This window comes from Camarhynchus parvulus, chromosome 2 (assembly GCF_901933205.1).
Source record: "Camarhynchus parvulus chromosome 2, STF_HiC, whole genome shotgun sequence".
Lineage (NCBI taxonomy): Eukaryota > Metazoa > Chordata > Aves > Passeriformes > Thraupidae > Camarhynchus > Camarhynchus parvulus.
In genome coordinates this window covers 59,638,507-59,650,165 of record NC_044572.1, presented here as the reverse complement: position 1 = coordinate 59,650,165, position 11,659 = coordinate 59,638,507, and the positions used below count along the sequence as shown (strand labels likewise).

Below are 11,659 nucleotides of genomic sequence, written 5' to 3'. Positions count from 1 at the left end.
CCCTCAGGCACATGGTGTGACACCTGGCGTGTGCTGTGCAGGGCCAGGAGTTGGACTTTGACGATCCCTGAGCGTTCCTTCCAACACAGGATGCTCTGTGACTCTAGGCCTCTCCTCTCCCTACGAGGCTCTCGATGGGGCGCGGGACACGAGGCTCCGGGAAGCAGAAGCCCCTCCTGCCCCCAGCTTCCCCGGCTACGCTCCCACCCCTGCCGGGGCAGACCGGGTGCCCCTCGCCGGGTGCCACAGCCGCCGCTTCTGGCCCAGCCCCTCGGCAGCTCCTCCTCCGGGGCGGCGCGGGCGGGCCGTGCCGGGGCTGCCGCTTGTGGCCGAGTGCGGCCATGGCTTCCATGCTGCCGCGGGGCGCCGCCGCCGCCCGCCTCCGCCTCCTGCTGCGCCCCGCGGCGCTGGCCCCGGGGCCGGTGCGGGCCGCCAGTCAGGCCCTGTCCGCCGCCCTGGTGCGCCGGGGCGGCCTGGTGGGCGGCCGATGGGTGGAGACGGCCGCCGTTTTCCCCGTGCAGGACCCGGCCAGCGGCGAGGAGCTGGGCCGGGTGTCCGACTGCGGGGCGGCCGAGGCGCGGGCGGCTGTGCGGGCCGCGCACGAAGCCGGCGCCGCCTGGGGCCGCCTCCCCGCCAAGGTGAGCGGCCGCGGGAGGTGGCGGCGAGGGGGCCCCGGGGCAGTCCGGTCCGGTCCGGTCGGGTCTCCCGGGGCCTCGCTTCCCCGTCCTTGCGTGTGGCGGCCACGGCAGCCTTGTCTCTCCCTCCTCCCAGGAGAGGAGTGCGCGCCTCCGCAGATGGTACGAGCTGATGATGGAGAACAAGGAGGAGCTGGCGCGGATCATCACAGCCGAGAGCGTGAGTGGGGCGGCGGGGGTGGGCACGGGCACTGCCCCGTGCTGGCACTCGTGCTGGGAAAACAACACAGGCAGGCGAACAGGGATACCAAGTAAAAGTGACAGCCGTCAAGGCTCTCCCTGCGTGCTTCACCAGTTTGCCATCACGTCCTTTTTAATAACTTTCGGCATATTGTGTACTCACATTGCTTTGCTAGGTCGGTGGGTGACATTTCAAACATTCCTCCTCCAGACATATATAAAGTGCGTTGGTTTGATAACGGTAGTACCTAATCAGAGGAAACCAGACCCGTGATGTGCTTCTTGGCATGCAAAAGCGTACATCCACCTAAACCATTGTCCCCGTGGCAGAAATGTTTGTGACTGGGAAAAATCATGCAAGTCTCCAAGTTGGATTCATAGAGTCTGTATCACTGAGTAGTCTGGGAGCTCACAAACTGGTGTCCTTTTGGACAAAACCTTGCTGGAAGGTACTTCAGCAGCTCCTCTGTTGTGTCACAGTTGCTAATGGTCATGCAGTCCACTGGATCAGACCTGGGGGTGGTCCAAAACAATATTCCCAAAACAAATAACCCTGGAATAAACTTGTAACTGTTTTGCCGTGATTTGTGCCTTTCTTCATAGTGGTAATAGCAGCTAACTTGGAGTTTGTAAATAAATGCATGCTACATTTGCTGTTTCTCTTACTTGTCCTGGGCAGGTATGAATCCAGGCACAGCATACAAATTATTGACTATACAATGGTGGTATATTGAATCCACACAACTATTGCTGCTGCAATCATACAATCCTTGCTGGAGATCACAGTGCATGTCAGAGGGAGGGGATCCTAAAGTACTCTGAATAGAAGAGAAACTCCAAAATTTCTTGAATATGTTTGTATTGCTTCTGTTTGCTGCTTACAATGTATCTTCAATCTGATTTAATCAAAGGGGAAGCCTCTGAAAGAAGCACAAGGTGAAATCACATATTCAGCCTCATTTCTGGAGTGGTTTGCGGAGGAGGCTCGACGGATTTATGGCGATGTTATTCCAGCATCTGCAAAAGACAGAAGAGTCCTGGTGCTGAAGCAGCCAGTAGGAGTGGCAGCCATTATAACCCCAGTAAGCATAGCTGAACTCTTCTGAGTCACATGAAGGTTTTCAGCTCGGCCCCCAGTTCAAAATGACTTACTTCTGCAAAAACAGGAGGCAAAATTTTCCCAACTTTGACTGTACTATTTTCTCTCTTCCTAGTGGAACTTTCCCAGCGCTATGATTACCCGGAAGGTTGGTGCAGCTCTGGCTGCTGGCTGTACAGTCGTGGTGAAGCCTGCAGAGGACACACCTTTATCAGCATTAGCTCTTGGGGAGGTGAGCTTTCAGTACTAAGCTTTACCTCAACAATGGACTGATACTGTAAACAGGGAATCAGATGGGCCTGGAAGGTAGCTCTGGCCAGCTTCATGTATGAAGAAAGGACAAACTGACTTGATGCAGGTATTTTAGTTTATTGAGAATCTTTGCAAATTGCCTCTAACATGGTTTAGAGCCTCAAAGCGGATCAGGCCATTTTGATACTCAAAATATCCTTATATCTTTAATTTAGTTCTTTTGAACACAGACAGCTTAAACCGGAGCAAAGGTGCTCTCTCAAGCACCTCTGGCACCTGTTCCTGGTTGTGCTGAGTCCTTTTGGCTTCCATTGACTTACAGACTTCTCTTCAAAACAGTGAACACTCATTAAGTGACTGTTCCTCTTACAAAATGCACTAATTATGCAAATTCTGTTTTTCTTTTGTTGCAGCTTGCAAACCAGGCTGGAATCCCAGCAGGAGTGTACAATGTTGTCCCTTGTTCCAGACAACAGGCAGCAGCTGTAGGGGAAGTTTTATGCACTGATCCATTGGTATCCAAAATATCTTTTACTGGCTCTACAACAACAGGAAAGGTACATACGTGGACAGAATATCCTTGAAGATTATTACTGTGGTTATACTAGAAAGGTAGGGGGAAAGTGTGTGCCTTTATACAGAGCCTTCTTTTCTGGCTACTGGACACAGATTGTCCAAATAATTGTGTACCTCTTGAGATACTGCTTATATGATTTAGCATCAGTACTTCACAGAAGAATGCCTGTCTGTAATTCCTGATAATTGCCCTTTATTAAACCATAATGTGGACAGTCCTGTACACGATGTTCTTGGTTTATATTGTAAGGTGGTAACATGCTAATAAGAGCACTGAAACTGAGTTTCAAAGGTGCCATTCAAGAATGGCTTCAGCAGTTGAGAGGAAATATTACAGGAGTGAGGCCCTGGAATCTCTGCTATCAACTGTAGTCAATAAGCAATCTGGTCAGCATCTCTAATTGAATCACTAAAACTGCAGAGTGTGGCTACAAAATGACAGTTCTCTAGGATGGCTGTATGCAGAATGAAGCAAAAGTCTGGTATCAAGGCAAATCATAATACCAAATTCTGTCAGATCTTGGAAAACTTTCGTAAGAGTAGTCAAGATTTTATTAACAAAAAAAAATAGAACAAACAAACAAAAAGTTGACAATATTAGTGTATAAAAGCTTAACCTGACCTGAAGTTGATCAAAATCTTTCTCTCCATTAGTCCTTGGCCAGAATTTCATCTTTAAGGATTTTAATGGATGAAAGTTGCTTTTGTCACAGGAGATGGTCTAACATTGTAGAGAAGATGCAGATTATTTCCTTGCCAGAGTTAATTTTTTACTCCCTTGCATCCATGATTCCACTGTTCACATCTGTTAGAGGTACAGATGTGTATGTCTCTTCTGTTGCCTGCAGATCTTGCTGAAACATGCAGCTGGCACTGTGAAGAGAGTTTCCATGGAGCTTGGAGGACATGCTCCTTTTATTGTGTTTGACAGCGCCAATGTGGACCGGGCTGTTGCAGGAGCCCTTGCTTCTAAGTATAGAAACTCAGGACAGGTGAGAATCTTTGTCCTTGTTTCTAGACAGTGAAGAGCTGTACATAAAGTTTAAGTTGTAAATAAGCTATTTTATGTAAAAGGAGAGCACAGAACACTTCATTGTGAAGAGAAAGGTGCTGCACTCACAAATGGTTCTGGGCACTAAAGCCAGTTACCAGCAAGTCTAAATAGCAACACTGAAATCCCATATATTTTTGTCAGAGCAAAGGGGTAGCACAAATAAATAGACCATTGAGAGCACTTATAAACAACTTTCAGGAAGAAAGCAAACTCAAACTCAGATAAGAAAGGAGTTAGAAAAAAGACCCCTGACCACTAAGTGTGGTTTGAGTTTTTGTTGCTCAGTCAAGTGTTCTGCAGTCTAATTAGAAGGTATTTCATGCAGCTTCTGGACCTTGTTTGATCCATGTATCTGAGTCCACAAAACTCACAAAACATTTCCCCAGTGTAAGCAACTTAGCAGTGTGACATATTTCACACACCCACTTACAGCTTGTTGAAGTTGTATTTCTAAAGTGAAATGGGAGGTGAAAGAAATGGCATAGCTGGGTAACAGTTTAGGATGAGGGAGGAGAGGCAGGGGACATCAGTGTAGTAACCTGATTCTGTGGTATGAAGGCCAGAAAGAATTCATAGATGGATTAAATACAACATAAACTAATGGGGTTTTATCTTATCTTGTTTGTTTTCAGACTTGTGTTTGCACAAACCGTTTCCTGGTGCAAAAGGGAATTCATGATGAATTTGTGGAAAAGTTTGCTAAAGCTATAGACAAAGAACTACATGTTGGAAATGGATTTGATGCAAAAACTACCCAAGGACCGCTAATCAATGAAAAAGCAGTGGAGAAGGTATAAGTAAACATTTCATTTTTAACATTCTGATTTTCTTTTTATGATCCATAAAATAATTTTACATTTATGTTTCACCTTTTTTCCCTTGTTTTATTAGAGCATATTCACAGTGTGGCTGGAAGTGTGTTCTGTCCCCCAAGTCCATGTGTACATACAGGCAAGCAGATGTGGACAGTCATCCCTCTATTTCCTTTAAGGAAAGAGACCTCCTTTGGGAGAAACTCCTTTAAGGGAGAGGCCTCCTTTAGGAGAAACTGATTCCTGCTGATTACTCCCTAGCTGTTTTCAAGTCCATTCACTGAAATTGGATACACTGTGAGAGCTGTACAGGGATCCTGCAGTTCTGAAGCACTGTGATTGACAATTTCCTTTGAGGAACAGTGTTTCTTTTTGGCAAAATCTAGGCAGAATAATTTCTTGTTGTTAAAAATACCAGAATTCTGGATGTTGTAATCATTTGAAACATTATGTGCATAGTTTGGGTCTTCTGTTTTGGGTGACCTGCAACTCCAGGAATATTTATTTTTTAAAAAATCCTAAAAAGTCACATACTTTATATTTCACTCTTCCTAATATAAAGATTATTGAGTCAAGTGGCCCATACTTTGTAAGATATTACGGCTCAGTTGCATGCAGGCTTGGTTTGAATCCATCACACATGAATGCTGCCAGATTCTCTTTATAAAAGTGTGGGAAAATATGCAGTTATTTGGGAAACAAAGGATATAGTCCTTGAATTTCTTTCCTTCATGTCTTCTTTTCGTGCATCACAAAATTGTAGTATATGTATCGGGTACAACTATATATACAAATAAACAAACACTGTATATAGTCACTTTTTGTAATTGCTGTAATTTCAAAGGACAGTATTCTAGGTGGGGATTGCTACTTTAGTTTTCTTATTACTTTGTTGTCTTTAGATTAATTGTAAATATAGGGGATAGGTAGAATAATAGATGTAGGAAAATGTTCTCTCCAGTTCCATCTTGAGAGTTGTTTCTCTTTCCATGGCAGTCATACAGTTCATTTCCATAGTGCTTGATCACTGGTAGAATATTCAGTTTTTAGTCCTGCAAAGGCTTTTGCTCACATTAGGTGTAGGCTTTTAATGGCTACAGAAAAGTGGGCTGGGGGAGCATGTTCATAATTTATCCCTCTGAAATTATGTCAAACTGAGAGAAACAAGAATTGAAGAGAAATTAGATAATATTGCAAATGATTCTCTGCAAGGTGTAAGCCTTTCTTCAAAATTTTCTCTTAAATACTGTGAGAGTATTATTTCTTCAGTGGGAAATGTATTATTGCTCATTCTTAAATGCTGACTTTTAACTTTTGTTATGCATGCCTCAGGTAGAGAAACACATTAAGGATGCAGTTTCTCAAGGAGCATCTATTGTGACTGGAGGGAAACGACACAGCTTGGGCAAGAATTTCTTTGAGCCAACATTACTTACTAATGTTACAACAAAAATGCTTTGCACCCAAGAGGAGACATTTGGCCCTTTAGCACCAGTTATCAGGTAAGAGTACTAATTCCACAGATTAAAATAAATAATTAAAAAAACAACGAAGGATTATTTTGAATAAACAAAATTTGGAAGACAAAAAAGTATTTTTGTGTGATCATACAAATCTTGTAAAAAGACTGGCGTACACACATGAAAACATACTTTGGATATGTGGCTTGTTTGTTTCTTTTTCTTGACCTGATCTTAGCGTCTCTGCAACTTTTTGAAAATTAAAGTATCTCAATCGTTAAGCAAGGCTAGATAGCAGCAAAACCTTCATTGGCTTCATGATCTGTGGTATGAAATAGGAGACAGGACTTTTGAGTTTGTCATGTGATTTGCTAGTCCTAAGCTTTTCTGACAAGAGGATGAGTTGGAGCTGTCTGTTCTCCTTAAAGCTTTCCCTGCCTTTGTGCAGAGCAATTGGATGTGATTGAAGAACATACAGTTATCTCTTAGATTTGAGAGTACTGTGTAGTTGGGGAAATAGGTAGGCTAACCCATGTGAATTAAATGTCTTGGTACCATCCAGCTACCTCAGGGGGATAAAGGCAATCTTAACTACTTTACTGCAGTTTAAATTCAGAGAAGAGGTAGACACTTCAGTGTTTCAAAATGAAAGTTAAATTAGCTTTTTAATTTACACTTCTGGGAAAAATAAATTGACATTTTAATTCCTGATAAGACTGCTTCTTGTCAGTAAGTCAGCAAGATAGCCGGTGAACTGCAGGCCTCATTTTTATTTTTTCTCTTTGTATTGACAGATTTGAGACTGAAGCAGAAGCTGTTGCTATAGCAAATGCAACTAATGTGGGCTTAGCAGGTACGCTTCTCTGTCAGATAAATGTATTTCTGCAGTTTTGTGAGCTTTAATGCTGTGGGGTGATGATTTTGAATGTCATTAAGTTTCTTTTTCAGTCTTCTGCAATTGTTCTTACTGATTTTCACTCCTGTATCTCCGTGTCTGCACGACAGGATATTTCTACTCCCAAGATCCAGCTCAGATCTGGAGAGTTGCAGAACAGCTGGAAGTTGGAATGGTTGGTGTTAATGAAGGCATAATCTCCTCAGCAGAGTGTCCTTTTGGTGGGGTAAAGGAGTCTGGCTTAGGACGAGAAGGCTCAAAATACGGCATCGATGAATACTTAGAACTAAAATATGTCTGCTTTGGAGGATTATAAAAGCCTTCAAACAGCACAATCCCCACAACTTGGGAAAGAGTGCTGTTGTTTTTATAAGCTTCTTGAGTCAGAAATATGTATGAATGCAACCTCTACCTTCGTTATAACTAATCAGCCCTGTCCGGTGTGTGTGTATAGAGTATTCTGTGCTGCCAAATGTTTTTACACAGTCTTAGTTTATACATCCAGTTTTTCAGCAATGTGATCACAATGTCCATTATTTTTAGTAAAGAGTGGGGATGTACATTTATTGTTCTTGGATTATCCCTGTGTAACGGGGAGAACTTTGAGACTTTTGCGTAATGAAAACAGATTGTGACCTATAGCAAGGGAAACTAGACCACCATTTTTTACTACCTTTAGTATTTCAGTATTTCAGTGTGGATAAGGGAGGCTTTGGGATGGCAATCTCCCTTTAGAATTTTGTGTAAATATTCACACTTTCTAGTGTGGTTATGTGACCTTCTTTAGAAGCAAGTGTGTGGGTTTTTTTTTTTTTTTTTTTTTTTTTTGTTTTGTTTTTTTGTGTTTTTTTTTGGGGGGGGGTTTGTTTTGTTGGTTTTTTTGGGTTTTTGTTTTTGGTTTTTTTAATTGTGGGAGAAATCTGCTGCTTACAAAATCTGCTGCTTACAAAAGGTGAGGAATTGTTTTGAGCTATATCTTGCTATCCACATAGGCTAACAGACAGCTTTTTCAGTACTGTTAATGCTGACTGCAAGGCTGCTTTAGGTTTTTGAGCAAAGAGGTGTACTTGGGCCTTAACAGCTTGCATGTCTAGGATGAAATATAGTCCTTGTTTGATGCCTGTTAGCCCCAGCAGTCCTGGGAACAGGACAGTCCAGGACAAAGAATTGCTGGCTTAGTGAGAAGCAGGAGGAAGGTAAGATACTCACAGGAACAACTTGCAGAATTATAAGGGGAGACTATAAGGGCAGTGTGACGAAAGCACAAGTAGTGACATGATAAACTCCCTCTCTTCCATAAAAAGACCATGACTCTCCTTGAGTAGAAGTACAGTCCCTGATGTAAATATTGCTCAGTGTCTAAAGGAACATAACTCACCCCCTTCAAAGAACAGGAGCAGATACCCATCCCTGTGGGCTTTGTGTCTTGAATTGGATTTGTGGTTACACAGGTGAAAGTCCATTAGGGAGGAAGGTTTAAAAACCTTTGAACATGGCTCATTTTTGACCTAATAAACATTGAAATAGTGGTGGTTAGAGGTGAGGCTTTGACCTTTGGCTTGACCTCACTGTTCTGTCATCTTCAAAAGATGATGTAAGGCTTCCTCAATATGAAATAAACAATGTTGTTAAAAACATTTTAATGGCAGTCAAACAAAGCACTTTAAATGTACAATGTTAATTTGGTGAATAAATCAGCACGGCAGAAGTTAAGTAGAATAAATTTTGTTTCTTGTGTTCATTATTAAAAAAATAAAAGAAGGCAACAGAATTCTTTTTCCTATAAAGTAATGAATGTACCCTTTGAAATGAAATATTTTAAAATATTTTATCCCATCAGGCAAAGAGGTATCAGGTAATACAAGACTTGGAGAGAGGGAGAGTGAGCTGGAACAGAGTTTCACAGGGTTTTTGTTTAAAGCGCACACGAAGTAGCATTGACTGCTACTCCTTATTTTTAAATATTTTTTATGGTTGTATTTTTGTAGCAGTTGAGACCAGGTGGGTCTGGAGCACATTATCTGTCAGTACTGTGTGCATCATGCCAACTGAAGGGCAGTTAAAGGATATTTACTGCCTCTCCAGTAATTCCCAATGCACCAAATCCATGTATTTGTGGTAGTGAGGACTTCAGTACTGTTATCTGTGCTTGTCAAAAACATAAAAAGGATGGCCTCTTTCTACACTAGTTGCAAGAAACTTTCCTATACCCAGTTTCTAAGATAACATTGTTGAGCACACACAGGCTGCCTGAATTTGGGGAATACAGGAGAAAGCTGTTTGCCAGCCTTGGCTACTGATGTGTTTAGTATTAATTGGAAAAAACAACAGGGTAAAAGAAGGTCATGCCTAGGTTCCAAGCTTCCACAACACAGTGATGCAGACATAGTTACAGGTATTGTACACAGGTAGAATATCTGCCACTGAAATTCAATTGTATCTGCCTGTGAACTGTATAGGGTCAAAATTAAAATCATCTTACTTACAGCTGTATGACTGTAGTATTTAGTGTGAGTGTACTTCTTGGGACAGTGCAGTTGGAGGATAAATTATTTAACCCTTGCTCTCTTCACTACAAGTTACCGATGATGCATTGGTACATTTAAAATCTTAATGTCTTTTTAATGTGCTTTTCTGATAATAGCACTTCTCATGAGTGTTTACTTTTTTTTTTGCAAATAATACCTTTTACAATGCCTGATAATAAGCACAAACTATAATTAAAGATAATGTTTGTAAGAAACTTAAGAGATACTCTTGTCTAGATTGGATTGTGGTTGGATTCCAGCATAATATCCTCGTGTCAGTAAAGTCTACATCAGTTAAGCACAGAATAATCAAAGTTATCTTCATAGCATAAGCTGGGATTCTTCAACAAAAGACTTACTTGAATTCTCACACCTCAGTTGTGTTGATTGCACTTGTGATAGTTTAGCAATTCCTGGATATTAAAACTGTGATTAAAAAAATGTTTTCAGTTAATAAATAACTTCTGTGAAAGCATCAGATTTTGTGGTTTATTACGTTATTCAGTGCTGAATTGACAAATTGACAGCAGCCACATTAAGTTCAGTCTCTCAGATTTGCAGAGATTTTCTTCTGACAGCTTTATCACCAGAAAAGACACCACTTCTTTGCATCCACATGTTCATATAAGGTAAGATTTCTATACCCCCAATTACAGTCCCTTGAATCTAAATCAGATAGATGAGACTACTTGGGCACAGTAATATGCCATCAGTCATTTTGTATTGCCAGTCTTTTATGCTGAGTCAAACACTTTTATCACAAAAAAGATCAGAGTGTCTACCCTGCTTTTGTAATGGGATTACTTGCATAATTCTTTATTTCATTCATTAAGATTTAAATTATAGTTTTGGCAGCTCTTTTACTTCTGTTTATTTAATACAGTCTTGAAGCCTGAGAAACTGTTTAAATTTCCAGCTTGACAAAATCATGGCCAAGTTCTAGTTTATTTTCCTAAGTTACTCTTTAAACAGCTGTTTCACAAACATACACACACACCCCCATTGCCTGACTTCTCTGTGTAAAAAGCTTTCAAGAAACTATGTGTACCTGTTCTACTAGATATTAACAACTTAGCTATCTTAAAGATTTAAGTATGGTGTTCAGAAGCTCTAAATTACATTTTAGCACTTGTTTAAAGGGTTTCTAGGTCAAAACTTCCTGCTTAGGTCCTTCCAAGAAGAACCATGAGAAGTTGGTGGTTTAGTCACTTCATCAGTGAGTGCCAAAGCTGCTTAGCACAACTGGCTGAAGTTGTGTTGGAATCATGCCCATTATCTTCTGCTGCACCCCTTACTCACAGGGATGGGGCAAGGCTACTGCTATTACCAAATGTTCAGTGCCATAGCAAAGGGGCAGATTCCATCCTTCAACAAAGGACGCATGTATCTTATCAGCTCATTCAGCTGCCAGGATTCCCTTGCAGTCCAGTGGCAATGTTTTGTGCCATCCAGACTGAGGCACTGTGTATCCAAACAGACTTAAAAAGTTGCTTTCATGCTGTGTGATTTTTTCCTTACAGAAAGACACTTGTATCTCATAGCACCCTTTATTATCACTATTCTGCACAAACTTAATACACAGTGATGGAAGGATTTTTCTTTTCCAGTTCAGAAACAAGGAGCATAACCTACCCCTACCAGCGTATTTTGGGTTATATTGCACACCTGTATCTCTGATTACTGCTAAGCAGCTGACTCAAGTATGGAATCTGTTACAGAGTAAGTCACAGCACCTGTGAAACCACCACACTTGGCATGACAGCTGGTGATTACTTCCACACAGCCAATTAAACCAAGTAAGGACAAGCACAACATGAAAATTTATTGTGAAGTGCAGTAAATTATTTTTTTCCTGCTCTCTGATCTGCTGAGTTATGTCATCTCTCTAGTAAAAGATGCTTCTGCCAGTAGGGAGGGAAGGAATCAGCTACTGCACTGCTTTTATGTTTGAGTATGGACAGGCTATGGAAGACAACATATATCTATTAACCTGGCCTGACTGTGGGATCCAATACAGAATACCATGCCTAAAAAAGTACTTGACAAGTTTCTAAAAGGAAAGACAAAACTTTATTAATAGTTACATAAAGTAGTAATTTCAGCTCAGA

General features: G+C 41.5%; 1 protein-coding gene across 1 annotated transcript; it reads left to right on the top strand.

Moving 5' to 3' along the window:
• Window positions 1-676: 676 nt before the first annotated feature.
• Window positions 677-10,026, top strand: ALDH5A1 (aldehyde dehydrogenase 5 family member A1). Its single transcript, XM_030943710.1, has 9 exons — window positions 677-855; window positions 1,787-1,957; window positions 2,090-2,206; window positions 2,640-2,783; window positions 3,651-3,794; window positions 4,489-4,647; window positions 6,001-6,170; window positions 6,923-6,981; window positions 7,134-10,026. The coding sequence occupies exons 1-9, from the start codon at window positions 808-810 to the stop codon at window positions 7,337-7,339; spliced, it is 1,218 nt and encodes a 405-aa protein (XP_030799570.1). The 5' UTR covers window positions 677-807; the 3' UTR covers window positions 7,340-10,026.
• Window positions 10,027-11,659: the final 1,633 nt, after the last annotated feature.